The following is an 18,227-nucleotide window of genomic DNA, read 5'->3' as shown; positions in this document are numbered from 1 at the left end:
AGTTACCTTACAGAGGATCAGAGCACTAGACTAAATCCGGGATCTTATGTATGTAGAGCAGGTGAGCTCCAGCCTTCTCCCTAAGCTTCCAATCCTTGTGGTTCTGAACAAAGGGCTGATCCAATGAATCAATCAATGAATCAATGAATCAATGAATCAATGAATCAATGAATCAATGAATCAATCAATCAATCAATCAATCAATCAATCAGTAAGGGCTGATTTAATAGCAGAGGAAACTGCCTTCCAACGAGCCCATCTAGACCCATATAGCCCACACTGGCTGGCAGTGGCTTCTCTGGGGTTTCAGGCAGGAGGTTTTTTTCCCAGCTGTACCTGCAGGGACTGAACCTGGAACCTTCTGCATGCAAAGCAGGTGCTCTGATCACTGAGCTAAGGCGAGATGGGAAGGAAACTTCCATCAGTTCAGCTCGCTCCCAGACCCAGCCGAACTCACCGCCTGTCTGTGTTGAGGATGAGATAGGAGACTTGCTCAAGGTACTCTTTGGCGTAGACCACCACTGGCTCCGTCTCGTTGATCTCCACCGGGGAGAAGACGGCGTTCAGCAGGGGCATCCAGTCCACGGCCGGAGAAAGGTTCTTTTTTTGCGGGAGCATAAGAGGGGCAGGGCAGGGATGGGGAAGGTGCAAGAAGCAGAGACAAAGACAAGTTAGAGGTCTCTCTCTGGCTGGGGTGGCTGGCAGAATAGGACCAACAATTGAGCGGGCGGTAGAGAGAGGAACCCCTCCCTCCAAAACAAGCAAGCAAGCAAGCCTAGGGAAGCTGGAAGAATCCCAATAAGGATCGGGCTGTCTCCAGCTAAGTCCTAAACAGAGTATAGAATCATAGAGTTGGAAGAGACCACAAGGGCCATCGAGTCCAACCCCCTGCCAAGCAGGAAACACCATCAGAGCACTCCTGACATATGGTTGTCAAGCCTCTGCTTAAAGACCTCCAAAGAAGGAGACTCCACCACACTCCTTGGCAGCAAATTCCACTGTCGAACAGCTCTTACTGTCAGGAAGTTCTTCCTAATGTTTAGGTGGAATCTTCTTTCTTGTAGTTTGGATCCATTGCTCCATGTCCGCTTCTCTGGAGCAGCAGAAAACAACCTTTCTCCCTCCTCTGTGTGACATCCTTTTATATATTTGAACATGGCTATCATATCACCCCTTAACCTCCTCTTCTCCAGGCTAAACATGCCCAGCTCCCTTAGCCGTTCCTCATAAGGCATCGTTTCCAGGCCTTTGACCATTTTGGTTGCCCTCCTCTGGACACGTTCCAGTTTGTCAGTGTCCTTCTTGAACTGTGGTGCCCAGAACTGGACACAGTACTCCAGGTGAGGTCTGACCAGAGCAGAATACAGTGGCACTATTACTTCCCTTGATCTAGATGCTATACTCCTATTGATGCAGCCCAACTCCTATTGATGCAGCTATACTCCTATTGATGCAGCTATACTCCTATTGATGCAGTAGAGCCACTGTTTTTATTTTTGTTGTATTACATTTACGATCCTGCTTTTTCCCCTGACAGAGATTCAAGGCGGCTTACAGCTAAAATAGAAACAGCTAAAAACGTTGGAGGTGGGGGACAACTAAACACTCCCCCCCATCACAGCATTAGCTCTTTCCCTAAATCATAGTAATTATTATTATTATTATTATTCAATATTTATATGCTGCCCATCTGACTGGGTTGCTCCAGCCACTCAGGGCGGCTTCCAACAAATTAAACACATTAAGCAGAGTAAGGCATCAAATGTTAATAACTTTCCAAAAGCCTGTTGGAACAAGAATGAATAATAATAATAATAATAATAATAATAATAATAATAATAATATACTGCTCTTCATCAAAAGAACTCAGGGAGGTTCACAAGATAAAAATACAAGATAAAAACACAAATAGTTAAAACAAAAACAACAAAACAATAGTAAGTCTCTCCCCTCCCCCTCTAAACACATTTAAAAGGATGTAGAATATTAATCAGCCAAAGGCCTGGTTGAATGTTTTCATTTCACCTGCCGGCGGAAGGCCAAGAAGGAGGGAGCTGGTCTAACTTCTTTAGGAAAGGAGTTCCAAAGTTGTCTGGGAGAAGCCACCACCAAGAAGGTCCTGTTGTGCATTCCCGCCAAGTGCTCTTGTGAGGGTGGTGGGGCTGAGAGAAGGCCACCCCCCCCCCCCGATCTCAGAGCGCAGGCAGCTTTGCATAGGGAATATGGACCTCCAGATAGCCTGGGCCTAAGGCTTGATAGGTCAAAACCTACTCATTAACGCATATACTATCTTTTTCCACCAGGCCTTTGGCTTTCAATTATCTGCAGCAGTTTTGAATGGGCAGGAAGCTTCAACCTAGTTGTGGTTTTTTTTTTTACGAATCGCATACCTTGAGCTCCCTGGCAGGCATCTTGTGGTAGATGAGCTCCTCATCGCGCCGCTTCTCCTGGGGGATGGTGATGTTGGCTAGGGTGGTCTCAAAGTCCAGGATCTCCTCCATCTGTCGCCTGGTCTCAGCTTCGTCCTGCCCCCCAACCAGCATGCCTAGCTGGACCATGTAGGTTAGGTACCCTGCAAGCACCTGGGTAGGTAGGCGAGGTGGGGGGAGAATTATGTATTTGCAGGGGGTGGACTAGATGGCCCCTGGGGGTCCCCCTTCCAGCTCTACAATTTTATGATTCTAAGGCAGAGAAAGGAGGCTGCACGGAATTAAGGAGAACGGGAACCACAACATCAAATACCAGCAACACCTTGCAGCCCTTGCAATGTCGGCCTTTGGGGACTCCCCACTGCAAATGTCCAGTCTCAGACACAGGCAAATCACAAGGCTAACTGTGGATGTTTGGGGCCTGGGAGTCACACTTTAAAGGTAATACCTAAAAACAGCTGCTCCCAGTCTTTTTCAAGGTCTATAAACTCATCCCCAGTGCCCCCTACCCTATAAAAAGCAATATTCAGAGTAGTGGTTTGCGTGACCCGATAAGGGAGATAATAAAATGATAAAATTCAAAACAGTAACAATTCATTGCATGTTTATTCAAAATCCGATTGAAGCTATTTAGATTAATTAACTAATTCAACAGAATGGATGAACTGGATCCTGTATGGCTGATAGTCATTTACACAACATCAACTTCATTGGATTGGTCATGTTGGGCGGATGCCTGATTTGTCTTCCAAAGCAACTGCTCTATTCTGAACTTAAAAATGGAAAGCGTAATGCTGGTGGTCAACAAAAGAGGTTTAAAGACTCTCTCGTGGCACATCTAAAAAAATGTAGTATAAACACCCACAACTGGGAAACACTGGCCTGCGAGGGGTCCAATTGGAGAACAGCCTTTACCAAAGGCGTCATGGGCTTTGAAGACGCTCAAACTCAGGACGTAAGGGAGAAATGTGATAAGAGGAAGGCATGCTTGGCAAACCCTCACCGTAAATCAACTCCGGTCTGAAACCTATGTCCCCACTGTGGAAGGACGTGTGGATCCAGAATTGGCCTCCACAGTCACTTACGGACACACTGTTAAAACCGTGTTCATGGAAGACAATCTTACTTGGCTACAAGGGATCACCAAAGAAGAAGACCTCCTGCATCCCCTTGCCTTTTGGCACCCCCTAGGGAATCCTGCTGCCACCTGGGGGTGCTACTGCCCACTTTCGGAACCATGGACCTAACAGACTGCCTCATCCGTTACACACTCCAGTCTGAAGCTAGGACCGTAAGCACCCCAACCCCCCCAGCCCCAGCCCGACACTCACCTTCTCGTTCTGCGTTTTGTTGAGATAGTAGTCCCTGGAAGGCAACATCAGCCCTGCCTGGTCCACCTGGAGGGGAGACACAAACTGGAGTGAAGACACAGTGTGGATGTGGAGCCACAGTTCTGTCTAAAACTGAGACCACTGGGCTCCATCCAGCTCAGGGCTGCTGGCAAAGTTCCTGCAGACCTACCTTGAGATCTGGGACCTTCTGCATGCCAAGCAGGAACTCTACCCACCGAGCTCCAGCCCTTCCCCACCTCCAAGGCAGGACCCTGGGCTGCAATTCTGGACCACAAAGACAGGGCCTTGCTGGGTCAGAGCAAAGGCCCACCGAGATCAGCATCCTGTATCCTGCAGCAACCAATCAGGTGCCGCCGGTGGGAAGGATGCTGATCCCAGAGCTGCTAAGACAGGTGTGGGGAACCTGGAGTATGGTTACCAGATTTTTTTCAATGAATCTGGGAACACTTTTTTTTTTTTTTTGAAGATGAGTAGCAACAGGGAGTCAGTAGTGGGGATGGTGAGGCAAAAGATCCTGGCATATTGTATAAAGGCGCAAAGCCCTTCTTTCGTACCCTGTGAAACATAAATGCAGTTTTTAAAAAAACTGGGCAATGGCCGCCCAGTGAGGAAAAATGGCGGGCGCCACGGCAGTGAGCAGCTCCTGAAGCTGGCCAGAGCCAACTGTGCTACCAGGCTGCCGCTGCCACGTTTTCCAGGGACAGATTTGCAAATCTGGGGACATTCCAGGGACGGAACTTGTCTGGGGATAGATTTGCAAATCCGGGGACTGTCCCCGGGAACGTCTGGTAACCCTAACCTGGAGGTCCGCCAGGATTCCCGAACCGGCCCTCAGGAAACCAGTCTAGGCCCGCAATGTCTCCACCATGCCCCCGAGTGCTTCTACCTGGCCGCAATGACTTCTGGGGCATGGGTGACACCTCTTCCTTGCCTGGATGGAGGATGGCATCGTGCAGAGACTCCTAGCTTTTAACACAGCTGGAATGGAGCCTGCTGTGCCCACCATGGCTAGGGCTAGGGCATGCCAGAAATGACAAAGGTTAGGCATGGGCTAGGGCATGCCAACTCTCACCTCGATCTGAGCAGGGAGAACCGACAGTTCCCGCTCCAAAAAATGCATCTCACCCCTTGCGTGGCCTTCCACCTCCCGCACCCACCTGGATGATGTTGACGCTGGAGTTTTTGGAGTCGGCGCTGACGTAGATGGAGAAGAAGGGCCAGATGTGGTGCTGCGCAGCCAGCTGCAGCAGAGTCTGGTTGAAGTCGTCCTCCTGCCAGGGACCACTGATGTTCCAGCCACCAAGCTGGAGGAGAGATTGTAATACAGCTTTCATATTCTGTATATATACACAGTGACACCTTAGTTTGCATACGTCTTGGTTTGCATACGTTTTGGATTACAAACGTCACACCCAGAAGTGCGTGTCCTGGTTTGCAACCTTTTTTTTAGATTACAACCCATTTTTTTTGGATTACAAACAATTTTTTTTGGGAGGCCCCATTGGCGAAAGCGTGCCTTGGGTTACAATCTGTTTTGGTTTACAAACAGACCTCTGGAACAGATTATGGTTGTAAACCAAGGTTTCTCTCTCTCTCTCTCTCTCTCTCTCTCTCTCTCTCTCTCTCTGTGTGTGTGTGTGTGTGTGTGTGTGTGTGTTTAATTAAATTTTCTGTTTTACAATTTATAACACTCATTTAAACATCCCTTCTTCTCTTTCCATGGTTCATTTCGCATATCATAAATCCCTGCATATTTTACATAAAATAACCATTCAGTGTTCCATTATTACATCCATCAAAAATTCATTTTGTTGAATTTATCTTAATGCTGCCAACGTTTTCAAGTGTACACCATTTCCCCCCATATATTCAATAAACATTTTCCAATTTTCTCTAAACGTATGTTCTTCTTGTTCTCTTATTATACATGTTAAGTCCACAAGCTTTGCATATTCCATCAGCTTAAGTTGCTGTTCTTCTTTAGTTGCAACCTCGCTTGTTTTCCATTTTGGGGCTAACGAAACATGGGCTGCAGCAGTGGCATACATAAATAACCTTTTTTGACACCTGGGAATTTCTGTCTGAATTATCCCCAACAAAAAGGTCTCTAGTATTTTTGGAAAAGTACTTAAAAAAATTTTTCCCAATTCATTATGGATTGCAATATTGCATGCAGGCATGCATTCACAGAGCAGTGCACCTGAACTATAAGAACAATTGGTAAAATCCTTTGAGATCAAAAAGCCGGTGATTGCTTTTTGGGTTTTTTCAAACAAATACTTGGTTTCGACTAATCAGTTTGATGTGCATGATCTGAGAAATGATTGGAATAAAGAATTAGAAGTTTCTATCTTACCTAAATAGTGGGACAATGTTTTAGCTTCAGTAATGTAATGATGATGATGATGATGATGGTTTTGGACAACACTCTCCAATCAGCGCACAAAACATTTCAGAGCAAAGCTAATAATTCTCAAAAAGCTGGACCTGGGAGACCTTCGGCCACAGACTCAAACCAGAAACAATGACCAACCTCTTCCCCAGGGGCGTTCTTACCATTTTTAAGAAAGTTTATACAAAATGTAGTACGCTATTAATATTTACCTATTTATTGGGATAATAATATCAAACTTATAAAAAATGTATGGGTATTTTTTCGTATATATTCACATTTATCTACACATTTCGGTGTCTTCTTTTTTTCTTTGCATCACTTTATTTCTTCGTAACTGAAAACCTTTCGATAAAATATCAATATCAAAAAGAAAAAGGAAAAAGGAAGAAAGCCCAACGCTGCCTTCTCCTCTTCCGCCCAGCCTCTTTGCCTGCCTGCCTGCCTGGCTCCTGGCCCGCGTTCCCTGAGCTCCCTCACCTTCTTGATGCGGTCCACCAGGGGCGTGGCCTGCAGCTCCTCAATCTTGGTCTCGTTCATGCAGGACTGGTAGTAGCGCTGGACTTTGCGTTCTGCCTCGCTGGACACCTGGGCCGTGGTGTTCTCTGGAGAGAGAGAGAGAGAGAGAGAGAGAGAGAGAGAAGCTCCAGTCAGCCATGCCACCCAACCCCCTTTTGCTGCTAGGCACAAGATGAAGAATCACAGATCTGTACAGTTGAAAGGGACCCCAAGGGCCATCTAGTCCAACCCCCTCCTGAAATGTAGGAATCACAGCTTGGGGGCCGGGGTGAACTGAAGTTTCCCTGCCCTTCAACTTCCACCTCCAGAAAACTGCAAAGCCTGTTTCTGTTCAGCTGGTGTGCATTGCATGGAAAGGTGGAGAGCTTTTTCTAGGGAGACATTGGCCTTGTGGAACTCACTGCCACAAAATGAGACAGGAAGAGCGGCTGGCATTGACAGCTCATTCCCCCACCCCCCAGCATCACACCATTTCACAGAGATATGGAAAATTGACACCTATGAAAACACAATGGTGTTGTGGAGCCTCCAGTCCCGCAGGGAGTATACCTCTGAATGCTAGATGTTAAAGGGAGCTGGGGGCAGGGGGAGGCTGCTGTGATCTCCCCACTGCTGTTTACATAATGCTGGTCTCGGTGACCCCTTTGGTCTGCGCAGCAATACCTGCACAGCAATACCGTTTGGGTCGCCTCTCAACTCTCCATCTCAATAAAGACTGAAGAAGTGCATGAGAGAGAGGAAGAGAGCGACCACATGCCACGCGGATGTTCTACCAGTGATCCACCTAACCTTTGCTTGTGCAGCTCCCAGCAAGACTTGCCGCCTGCCTTCAAGAATTGGGGGGCCTCAGCGGAGCACAGGCAAGAGGGAAACAAATGGTACTCAGTCCCCCCCCTTTCCCTTCCAAGGCAGCCGGACTGCTTCCTTCTTTCCGTCCTCTCTCCCTCCCAGAAGCCCCGAAAGGTCAAAACACCCCCGGAAAGCAGAAAGAAAATGGAAACTGCAAGGCCTCCTGCCAGCGCAAGGATTTCCAATTGTGCAACAGGACGTCCTGCACCCCCTCCTGCGCCCCACAATCTCCCCAGGTCTGCCCCAGAGGGTTGGAGGAACCTCTAGGATGAATTTATTACTTACTTACTCACTCAATTTATAACCTCGCCCTTCCTCCCAAAGGGGAGTGCAGGGTGGCAAATGCACAAGAGATAAAGACAGTAAAAGTGTCCTGGAAACCTATTTAAATGGAGCCAGAAGATGCAGGCAATTTCATCAACTCTGTTAGGAGTTAGTTAATTAAACTAAACATGCTAGTTGGGTATTGAAAAATGTGCAATTAATTACTGCCTTGAATTTAATTGTGTGAATTTCTTCCTAAGCAAGACGTGCAGACTGCTGTTCTGACTCTTGCTTTCAACAGGGTAGGGGGCACTGGGGGTGGGTTTATGGAACCAAGGGGGCGTTGGCTCCCCAAAACTTGGGAACCACTAATCTAGGATTAAAAGGGTTGCTACTTTATGGTGCGGGGAAGGAGGAAATTGGGTGGGTGGGGAGCCTCATTGCACAAGCAGAATTCCTTGCACTGACAATCTGCTGGAAAAGACCCTGTTTCATGCTCCTGCCAGACTCAGGTGGCAGCCCTTGAAGATTTCCCCTGCTCTCCTTTGCAGATTCCACGGGAAGAGATGGGTCTCCCATCCCAGGGTCTCACCCAGAAGGTGCTTCAGGATGGCCTGGTTGTGCTCCCAGAGTTTGTTGAAGGTCCCCCAGCGGGAATGGCCGTCGGGGATGGGGTTGGCCTTGATCCAGCCCCCGCAGGCATAGCTGAAGAAGTCCTCGCAGGGGTCCACTGTCCGGTCCAGCGAGCTCAGGATGGAGCTGGTCACGGAGATGCAAGACTCCGTCAGGCAGAGCCCTGGAGGAAAGGGGCAGCAAGGGCTGGTCAGGGTCACAGGATTACTTACAGGGGAATCCTGTAAGTAATTACACGGTTCTTCCATTCCGAGAAGAGGAGGAGTTTGGATTTGATATCCCGCTTTATCACTACCCAAAAGCGTCTCAAAGCAGCTAACATTCTCCTTTCCCTTCCTCCCCCACAGCAAACACTCTGTGAGGTGAGTGGGGCTGAGTGACTTCAGAGAAGTCTGGCTAGCCCAAGGTCACCCAGTAGCTGCATGTGGAGGAGCAGAGACGCGAACCCGGTTCACCAGATTACGAGTCCACCGCTCTTAACCACAACACCACACTGGCTCTCTGCGCATGGAATCCGTTACGGACCACTCCACCCCCATTCCGCCCCCGCAAGCGGCGTTTGTGTGTGCAGTCATGCACAACTCAAATGCATGTGAATTAGGAGCTATTTTCATTAATTTAGGCATCCCTGGGGAGGCAAATAGAAATGAAACACAGGGTAGACCCACTGAAATTAATGAAGCCACCCAGTCATAAGAATATGACCCAGCAAGCCAGCTTCCTCTTCTTAACAGTGGCCCAACCAGATGCCCATTATGGGAAACCCACAATCAGGATTTGAGCACAAAAAGTAAACTCCCCCCTCCTGTGGTTTCCAGGAACTGGGATTCAGGAGCACTGCTGACCCCAACTGTCGTGTCTAGCCCTCTCCTCCGCAATGAATTCACCCAATCCTCTATTTTAAAGCTGATATCCACCGCTGCCTCCTTTGGCAGGGAGTTCCGCAGTTTAACTATATGCTGCATGAAGAAGGACTTTCCTTTGTCTGTCCTGAATCTTCCAGCATTCAGCTTCACTGGGTGGCCACAAGCTCTAGAGTGGTGAGACACAGAGAGAGAAGGCTTTTCTCTTGCCACTTTCTCCGGTCATGGCCTTAAATTTCAATAGGTCTACCCTGAGGAGTGGAACTTGGCTGGATACCATCTGTTAGACCAAAGTCCATTACACTGGCCTGAGAGTTGCAAGGGGCTGCTGGGAAGTGTAGTCCAAAACCACTTGGAGGGCGCCAGCAGGGGGCAGTGCAGTCTTAGTGTAAGCCAGGAGGGAGACTCACTGGTTCGGAACTGGAACAGCAGCACACAGATGCAGGCCAGGAAGCCAGCTGAGAGGGCCACTGTCAGCACCAGGAGGCGTTTCTCAACATGCGTCCGCTCGGCCCAGCAGCTTTTGCTGGTCCCCGACCCACGGAAGTTCACCTGGGGAGGAAGAAGGCAAGAAGTCAAGCCTCAGGGTGTGGGGTGTGTATGGGTGTGCAGCCTTTGGATTCCCTCCCCCCTGCAAGCCAGATGGGCTGGGAATTCGAACCCAGGTCCCCTGGGCCAGGAGGACACCAACTATGAAAAATGGGGGGGGGGAGAAGAGGAGGAAAAGGGAGTTTTATGGAAGTTACATTCTCTGACTCAGGGGGGTTTCCAGTTGGTAGTCCGTGGGCTGTCAGTGGTCTGTAATTTCCAAGAGGCCTGAGGTGTGTCTGTGTGTTTGCAGCTGAAGATGGGAGACAACGTAACACTAAATATCTATATTGCTTCCTCATTGTATTTTCAGCTGTGTCTCCTATACTGCATTTTATTGTATCACAATCTCAATTCTTCAGTATTCAAATTGCGATTCAATTACTTATAATATATTGGGGGCGGTACGGGGCGGTGGTGAGATGCGATTGAAAATAGAATAAAAAAACCGTACAGCATCTAGCATGTAAGAACCTAAGAACCACCTGCTGGACAGGGTGAAAAGGGGCCCATCTAGACCAGCATCCTCACAGTCTCCAACCAGGTGCCTATTAGGGGAAACCCCCAAGTAGGAAGGACCCAGGCACAAAAGCCCTCCTGTGGTTTCCAGCAACTGGGATTCAGAAGAATTGCTCCCTCTGACCACAGAGCCCCAGCATGGCCACTAGCAGCCCTGTCCTCCATGAATCCTCTTTTCACCGTCCAAGTTGGTGCCCATCACTGCCTCTTGTGGGAGGGAGTTCCACAGTCCCCCCTTGCCCGAGAAGCAGGATGCTGCAGTTTGGGCTGGTGCCACCCACCCACCGATGTCCAATCAGCACCAAGCTTTGGAGTGGCTTTTCGCCAGCCTGTTGCCTCCCAGAGGTTGGGTGTGCAGGGTCCACTTCCCAGCAGCACCCATGGCCCACGGTCAGGAGCACGATGGGAGTGGTAGTCCAGCAACGTCCTGGAGGGCACCTGAATGGCAAAAGACTTCCTTGGAGTATGGCAGATGAAGATGATGGACTATATGGAACTTGCCAAACTGACTGGGAGACTCCGAGACCAGAGAGAAGAGATGGTGGAAGAAGATTGGAAGAAGCTTAAGGAATATTTGAAAAAATATGTTAATATTTAAATCTTAGAATAGCTTTGGAAGGGGATATAGGCTGTAGGGTTAGAAGCAGAAGATAGTGTACAGTGGTACCTCAGTCAAAACAAAAAAAATTTTTTCCTTCCTTCCAGTAGCACCTTAAAGACCAACTAAGTTAGTTCTTGGTATGAGCTTTCGTGTGCATGCACACTTCTTCAGGTATCTGCACACGAAAGCTCATACCAAGAACTAACTTAGTTGGTCTTTAAGGTGCTACTGGAAGGAAAAAAAATTTTTTGTTTTGACTATGGCAGACCAACACGGCTACCTATCTGTAAGTGGTACCTCAGGTTACATATGCTTCAGGTTACATACGCTTCAGGTTACAGACTCTGCTAACCCAGAAATGGTGCTTCAGGTTAAGAACTTTGCTTCAGGACGAGAACAGAAATTGTGCAGCAGCGGTGCAGCGGCAGCAGGAGGCTCCATTAGCTAAAGTGGTGCTTCACTTTAATACTATTTTAAAATACAGTGGTACCTCGGGTTAAGAACTTAATTCGTTCTGCAGGTCTGTTCTTAACCTGAAACTGTTCTTAACCTGAAGCACCACTTTAGCTAATGGGGCCTCCTGCTGCCGCTGCGCCGCTGGAGCACGATGTATGTAACCTGAAGTGTATGTAACCTGAAGTGTATGTAACCTGAGGTACCACTGTATTTGTAAGTGATAAAATGTGAAGATTTTTATGGTAAAAGTAAGTGTGATAAAAAAAATGGTTAGAAATTATGATATATGTAAACTGCTAAAGATGAGGTAAAATGAAAATCAGATAGTGGGGGCTCGGGGAAGCCCACCTAACAATGTTTAGAAAAAATAAGGATAAGACAAGAATTTGTTTCTATTGTTTGTTTTTCTGTTTGTGTTGTTTATTTGTGTTATAAAATGAATAAATTTTTTTGAAAGGAAAGACTTCCTTGGAGAGGATCTAGATTGTCACAGAATCCTAAGAGTTGGACGGGGTCCTCAAGGGTCATCAAGCCCAACCCCCTTGCAAGGCGGGTGTCACAAGTAAAGCAATCCTAACAGGGGGTGCTTTGACCGCTGCTTTAAAACCTTCAAGGAAGGAGAGAATTGGGGGAGAAGGAGGGGTCCCCAGTTATAACTTCCTGAACCTGCCTTCAATTGAGTACAAAACAAATGGGAAGGCCCTCAGCCATCCAGGCAAGGAGGGACAAAGAGAGGAAGCAGACACCAAGGGTTGGGCAGCTGCAGACCCAGAAGCACAAAGCAAGGAGGGGAGAGTTTGGGGTTGCTGGCTGTCGTCTCAGAGCTGGGGCTGAGCTGCCAAGCCAGGCGACCCAGCAAAGCAGATGTTGCCCGCCCCCACCCCATCTCTAGCCAATGGGAGGAGGGTCCTTGTAGGAGTTCCTGTGTGGAGTCATCGGATTGGTCAGCAACGCCTTGCTGGAGGAGTCATGTGTCAAGTCAGCCCAAGAGGGCATCCCCCCAAAAGAATGGTAAGCGGGTTGCACCCCTTGGCTGCGAGGAGGGATTGTGTGAGTTGCATCTTTCTCTCTCTCTCTCCCCCCCCCAGATCATAGGGTTGGATGGGACCCCCAAAGTTCATCTAGCCCAACCCCCTGCAATGCACGGCTCAAAAATCCCTGCCATCCGACCTCTGCTTAAAATCTTCCCAAGGAAGAGAGAGTCCAGTTATGTCAGTTGGCCTGCAAGAGTCAAGAACTATCCCCTTCACATCTTTGGGGCAGCACAGAACTCCAAAAGGACAGTGAAAGGGGAGAGATCTAGGGACAAGACTTCTGGATCTAAGAGAGCCGTCTAATTGGGGGTCAATGCCCCTGCTCCCCAATGAGGAATGACTCCAAGGAGCATGTTCATGTGCTCTCAAGACAATGTGGCTTGGCTCACTCACTCACTCGAGTCACCTAAAGCCTGCTATCCTGCAGCAGGCAGTTTCTGCAGCACAGCATGCAATGGCCTGGGTTCACACAGGACAGTGGTGGAGTGGGGCAGGCAGTGCTGATCCCAGTTTTTTGGGGGAGGGGTCAGACTGCATGGCCTCTGGGGCGCCCCCCTCTTTTAGGATGAGGAGCAAAGCTGAGAAATATCAGCCCCTGGGTTATAGCACGAGACTCTACACTTGCACATCTTCATGAACCTGTGAAATGGGGGTATTAACAACTGCAGCAAAGGAACCCCAATATCACCGCCAAGATCAAAACCTCCAAGAACTGTTGCCAGGATGAAGGCAGGCAGACAAGCAGTATGAACCATGGCCACCACGGAGCTTTTCAGATCAGAGAAAAGGAGAGTAAGAGATGTCCTAAAAGATGTGTATATAATTATGCCTGGCATGGGGAAATTGGGGGGTGGGGAGAGTTTTTCTTGCTCTCTCATAACACTAGAACTTGTCGACATCCAATGATGCTGGGAGATTCAGGGCAGATAAAAGAAATGACCTCTCAATGCAGTGCAGAGTTAAACTGTGGAACTCCCTCCCACTAGAGGCAGACCAACTTCTATGGCTTTAAAAGAGGATTGGACAAATGCATGGAAAAGAGGGCTCTCGCTGGCTACTAGCCATGGCAGGCATGCTCTGCACCTGCTATCAGAGGAAGTGATAACAACAACACAACAACAACAACAACAACAACAACAACAACAACAAAATTATTATTTATACCCTGCCCATCTGGCTGAATTTCCCCAGCCACTCTGGGCGGCTTCCAATCAAGTGTTAAAAACAGTACAGCATTAAATATTAAAAACTTCCCTAAACAGGGCTGCCGTCAGATGTCTTTTAAAGATAGGATAGCTGCTTATTTCCTTCACATCTGAAGTGAGGGCGTTCCACAGGGCGGGTGCCACTACCGAGAAGGCCCTCTGCCTGGTTTCCTGGAACCTCACTTCTCGCAATGAGGGAACCGCCAGAAGGCCCTCGGAGCTGGATCTCAGGGTTCCTTGCAGAACGATGGGGGTGGAGACGCTCCTTCAGATATACTGGGCCGACGCCGTTTAGGGCTTTAAAGGTCAGCACCAACACTTTGAATTGTGCTCGGAAACATACTGGGAGCCAATGCAGATCTCTCAGGACTGGTGTTATGTGGTCTCGGCGGCCACTCCCAGTCACCAGTCTAGCTGCCGCATTCTGGATTAATTGCAATTTCCGGGTCACCTTCAAAGGTAGCCCCACATAGAGCGCATTGCAGTAGTCCAAGCGGGAGATAACTAGAGCATGCACCACTCCGGCGAGACAGTTTGCGGGCAGGTAGGATGCTTCTGAATCCTAGTTGCTGGAGACTCCAGGAGGGGAGAGTTGCTTGTGGGCTTCCTCATTGGGGCATCTTGGTTGGCCACTGGGAGAAGAGGATGCTGGGCTAGGTGTGCCCCCCTTTGGGGCTGATCCAGCTGAAGGCTCTCCTCAGGGACACCCAGGAGACCCTGACGGCAAGGAGCTCATCCCCACAAAATCCCACGTCAATGGAGCAGTAAGTCTGGAGAACATCTGGTCTTCCTCAGCTGCAGTCAGCAGGCTCTGGGCCAAGGAGGCACGCCAGCCCCATGGCACGTTCGTGCAGAGAGGGGTGCACCCAGCCAACAGGCACTGGGAGCGGAGCTTCTTCAGCTCAGCGAGGCGGGTGCAAGATCACTCCCTATTTGACAGCGAAGGTGCCCACCTGTCAGGGAGGGCGTGCTCTGCAGGCAGCCCTTTTCCCAGCTGAAGAGAGGAAAGCATTGAAGGCTGTGGCATCCGGCAGCGACCCCCGTGCATTGCTGGGACGTGCACTGCTGTTATCCTTTGCTGCAGAACTCACAATAGAGACGAATGTGGCAAGAGAACGTTCTGCTGTTTTTTTGGATTTTGAAAGATCTTTAATGAGAACAGAGACAGGAGCCAGGCAGTTTCGCCTTCGAAGCGTCCAGGAAGACAAGCCAAATGAACGAAAGGCCTCAGCGCCTCCAGGCAACCCGGCGTGACGGAAGGGGAGGCCCAAGCTGCCTCAGTGGATCAGCCTCGTTCCTAAATCTCCCGTTTCTATCAGGAATGAGAGCATGCTTAAAAACAACAACTGGTCGCTACCTAAGATGGGCCCCTGCCACTGGCTGGGGCTGCTGTGACATCACAGAAGCTCTGGCAACATTCTAGCTGCCAAGAATGATGCTTGGCGGATAGAGGAGAGTTATTTCTCCCTCTTTCATAACGCTAGAATTCACAGACGTCCGATTAAGTTGAATGTTGGAATATTAAGGACCGATAAATTAAAGCCCTCCTTCATGCAGCACAGTTAAGCTGTGGAACTCCCTCGCACAGAGGAGGAAGCAATGGCTGCCAACCTAGATGGCTTTAAAAGAGGGTTGGACAAATTCATGGAGGTTGAGGCTACTGATAGCTGCTGGCCTCTGCCGGCACTGCCAGAGGCATCTGAATCCCAGTTGCTGGTGTGGTAAATAAAAATATGCCCTTTTCCCTTGTGGGGTATCCAAGAGCCCATATAGAGTCCTTACATAGGTTCCCTATTGGTAGGAGAAAATAACAGAGGTCAACCAGAGAATATTTGAGAAGCAAAGCAGCTAGTAAGCTTGATCTTTATTGATCTGTTGCAACAGGGTGCTCCCCTCACACGCAGGAGAGGAAGAGGACCCCTCAAAAATGCTGTGCAAGGGCTTATAAAGACTTTTGAAATTCCCATCCTCTAGATCAAGACCACCCCCAGAAACATTATGCATTCATCACAGAAGGGGTGTAACCTAAGACCACCCCTCAGATAAGGCGGTCTAAAACAGAACATTTGCATGTTGTTTTCTCCTGTCGCTTTGTTTATTTCCTGTCTGGCAGGTTACTTGATTGGATTTCTTGGGGAGCCTGGGCAGTCTTTTGTAATGATAAGGCTCACACCCTTATTCAAACACAGATTAAGACAGGATTTGTGAAGGAAGAGACAATGGGGAGGCTTTTCCATTTTGACCATGCAGAGAAACATTTACTCAGTTTAGGAATCAAAATGGTTCCAGGTTGGCTTTCCTGTGCTGATCTATGTACGTGTGGTTATGAACGTTGCCATATATCTAAGACCATAAAATTCCTATCACACTGGTGACTCAGGTCCTGCTTGTGGGTTTCCTATTGGGGCACTGCAAGAACAGAAGGCTGCGCGGCAGGGGGCTGGACTAGAGGACCTTTGGGGTTCCCTTCCAACTCTACAATGCTGTGACTAGCAGTCTCTTCTTATGTTCAGGTGGCTCCTCGTGCCTCTGTGTCAGTAGCTGTGAGGATTTCTGCTTGCCGATACATGGATCTTGGCTGGCTCTTTCAGAAGCCCAAACCCGCCTTTATCCTTCTGGTTTTTGGGCTCATGCCTGGATCCTTCACTTTTAATCCATGCTTCTTCTCGTCACTTTTGAGTTTCTCCTTCCTCCTGTGTTTAGTGCTCTTATTTTTCCAGGTCATTTAAAAAAATTGTTTAGTGACTGTTGTGATTTTAAGTGCCCCTGGATTGCGTCATTTCCAAGATACCGAGACAAGGGTTATAAATATAGGAATAAAAAAAGAGGGTTTTGAAACCATCCCAGCGTTAGAAGTAGCGCAGAGGTCAGCCTTAGTCATGCAAACACACCTGAGCAGGTTTCTGGCCCTACCACTCCCCACCTGGCTTCCAAAAGCTGGGGAGGGTTTGGGGTGGTTGCTGTTTTTTCTTGAAGATTTGCTTGATGGAGAACAAAGAGGGGAGTTGAGTATTTGCTTCTTTCTTCCCCAAGGGATAAAGATTTGGTTTCAAAGAGGGGGCTGGGACAGGCCAAACAAACAATCTCTCAGCCCAGAACAAGTTTTTCAGGCAAAGGGGAGGGGAGAGGAAGAAAGTGGGGGCCCAGAGGGAGAGGAAAAACAAAAGGAATATACAGTGATGGTGGGCAGATCAGGAGGAAGACTCAGGAAGGACCATCCCTCTTTGGCAAAGTCCCTGCTTGGGATGTAGAAGGCCCCAGATTCAATCCCCACTGGCAGCATCTCCTGGTAGCGCTGGGAAAAGCCGCCTGCTGCCAGTCAGTGCTGACCACACTGAGCTCCAGTGGGTCTGATTCAGTCTAAATCATCTTCCTGCATTGCAAACCATCTGATTCTCCTCCCTCCCCTCTTCAGGGGTCTCTGTCACTGGTGATGCCTTGATACTAAAAGATCAGTTTTGTTTGCCCTACGTTATTTCAGCCCATGAAATTCTCTTCTGTTCTTTCGGCTGCCATGGATAAAATTCAATAAAAAGTACTTTCAAAATAACAGAAAAACAGTGCATATCCCTACCCTATGATCCCCAACTCGCTTCTACTTCCTGCCTGGCAAAAATCCATGCAGGCTCACGGTCCAACAATTCAAGGTGTCCCAGGAATGCTTGCATAGGAAGGAACTGTGACTTGTGCCAGAGACAGTGGCAGACTTATCCAAAGGACACACGGCACCCTTCTCTGCCCTCAAGGAACTGGGGTGGGCAGGAAATATTGGGAGAAATGCTTGATGGCTGAGTAACTCCCTTGCATGCAGAAAGCCCCAGGATCCAGATCCAGGCAACCCTGGCCTGGAACTCTTGAGAGCTGCTGCCAGCCAGTGCAAACAACAATGAGCTAGATGCACCAGTGGCCTAACTCTGCATAAAAGCAGTTTCCCATATGGGGAAGGGCCAAATCTCGGTGGGCAGAGCACCTGCTCTGCATGCAGAAGGTCTCGGGTACAGTATCCCAGTATGCAAGACTTCAATCTGAAATCCTGGAGAGCTGCTGTTGCCAGTCAGTGCAGACAATACTGAGCTAGATGGGCCACTCAGTGTAAGGCAGCTTCCAGTGTTCTGGGGATTTCAGAGTGGTTTAGACAGAACCCAGGAAACCCAGCACCAAACTGAGATTAGAAACATAAAACCTGCCCCCTTAGGTTGAAATCTTGAGAATTAAGGATGTCCCAATGGCGGGGAGACACAGAGAGGCTGTGCGCTTGGGACTTGCTGCTGCAACGTCGTCGTATAGGTGCTCAGGAGCAGGAGCACAACCTTCCATCATGAGCCGCCACCAGGGAGAAGCAAGGGATGGGGGTGATTTCGTCTCCCCACCCCCACCTCAGGTCCTCCTGGACCTTCCTTGCCCTATCCGAGGCCCCTCACCTCATTTAATAGGGAAAGGTCCGTTGTCTTAGTCTTCGTCCTCCGCCTCCCTCCTTCAGAAGCAGCTGTGAATAATTATTCACAGATGCTACAACCAGGCTG

The 18,227-nt window shown here is 48.8% G+C and overlaps 2 protein-coding genes across 7 annotated transcripts in view; one reads left to right on the top strand and one right to left on the bottom strand.

Moving 5' to 3' along the window:
• Window positions 1-18,227, top strand: part of FAM131C (family with sequence similarity 131 member C) — a 569,848-nt gene that overhangs the window by 450,466 nt on the left and 101,155 nt on the right. The window lies entirely within an intron of this gene.
• Window positions 1-18,227, bottom strand: part of ECE1 (endothelin converting enzyme 1) — a 73,736-nt gene that overhangs the window by 26,754 nt on the left and 28,755 nt on the right. For all 6 annotated transcript variants that reach the window (XM_083629388.1, XM_083629391.1, XM_083629386.1 and 3 more), the window contains 7 exons: window positions 9,712-9,853; window positions 8,398-8,601; window positions 6,654-6,778; window positions 4,939-5,085; window positions 3,761-3,826; window positions 2,391-2,582; window positions 458-600 (listed from right to left, as the gene is read on the bottom strand). In XM_083629388.1, the coding sequence (XP_083485514.1) occupies window positions 458-600; window positions 2,391-2,582; window positions 3,761-3,826; window positions 4,939-5,085; window positions 6,654-6,778; window positions 8,398-8,601; window positions 9,712-9,853 (1,019 nt within the window). The remainder of the gene's footprint in view (window positions 1-457; window positions 601-2,390; window positions 2,583-3,760; window positions 3,827-4,938; window positions 5,086-6,653; window positions 6,779-8,397; window positions 8,602-9,711; window positions 9,854-18,227) is intronic.

The sequence above is a fragment of the Podarcis filfolensis genome (genome assembly GCF_964270895.1).
Source record: "Podarcis filfolensis genome assembly, chromosome: 8".
In the NCBI taxonomy this organism is placed as follows: Eukaryota; Metazoa; Chordata; class Lepidosauria; order Squamata; family Lacertidae; genus Podarcis; species Podarcis filfolensis.
Note: the sequence above shows the minus strand (reverse complement) of the source record. Positions and strands in the feature narration are given on the sequence as shown.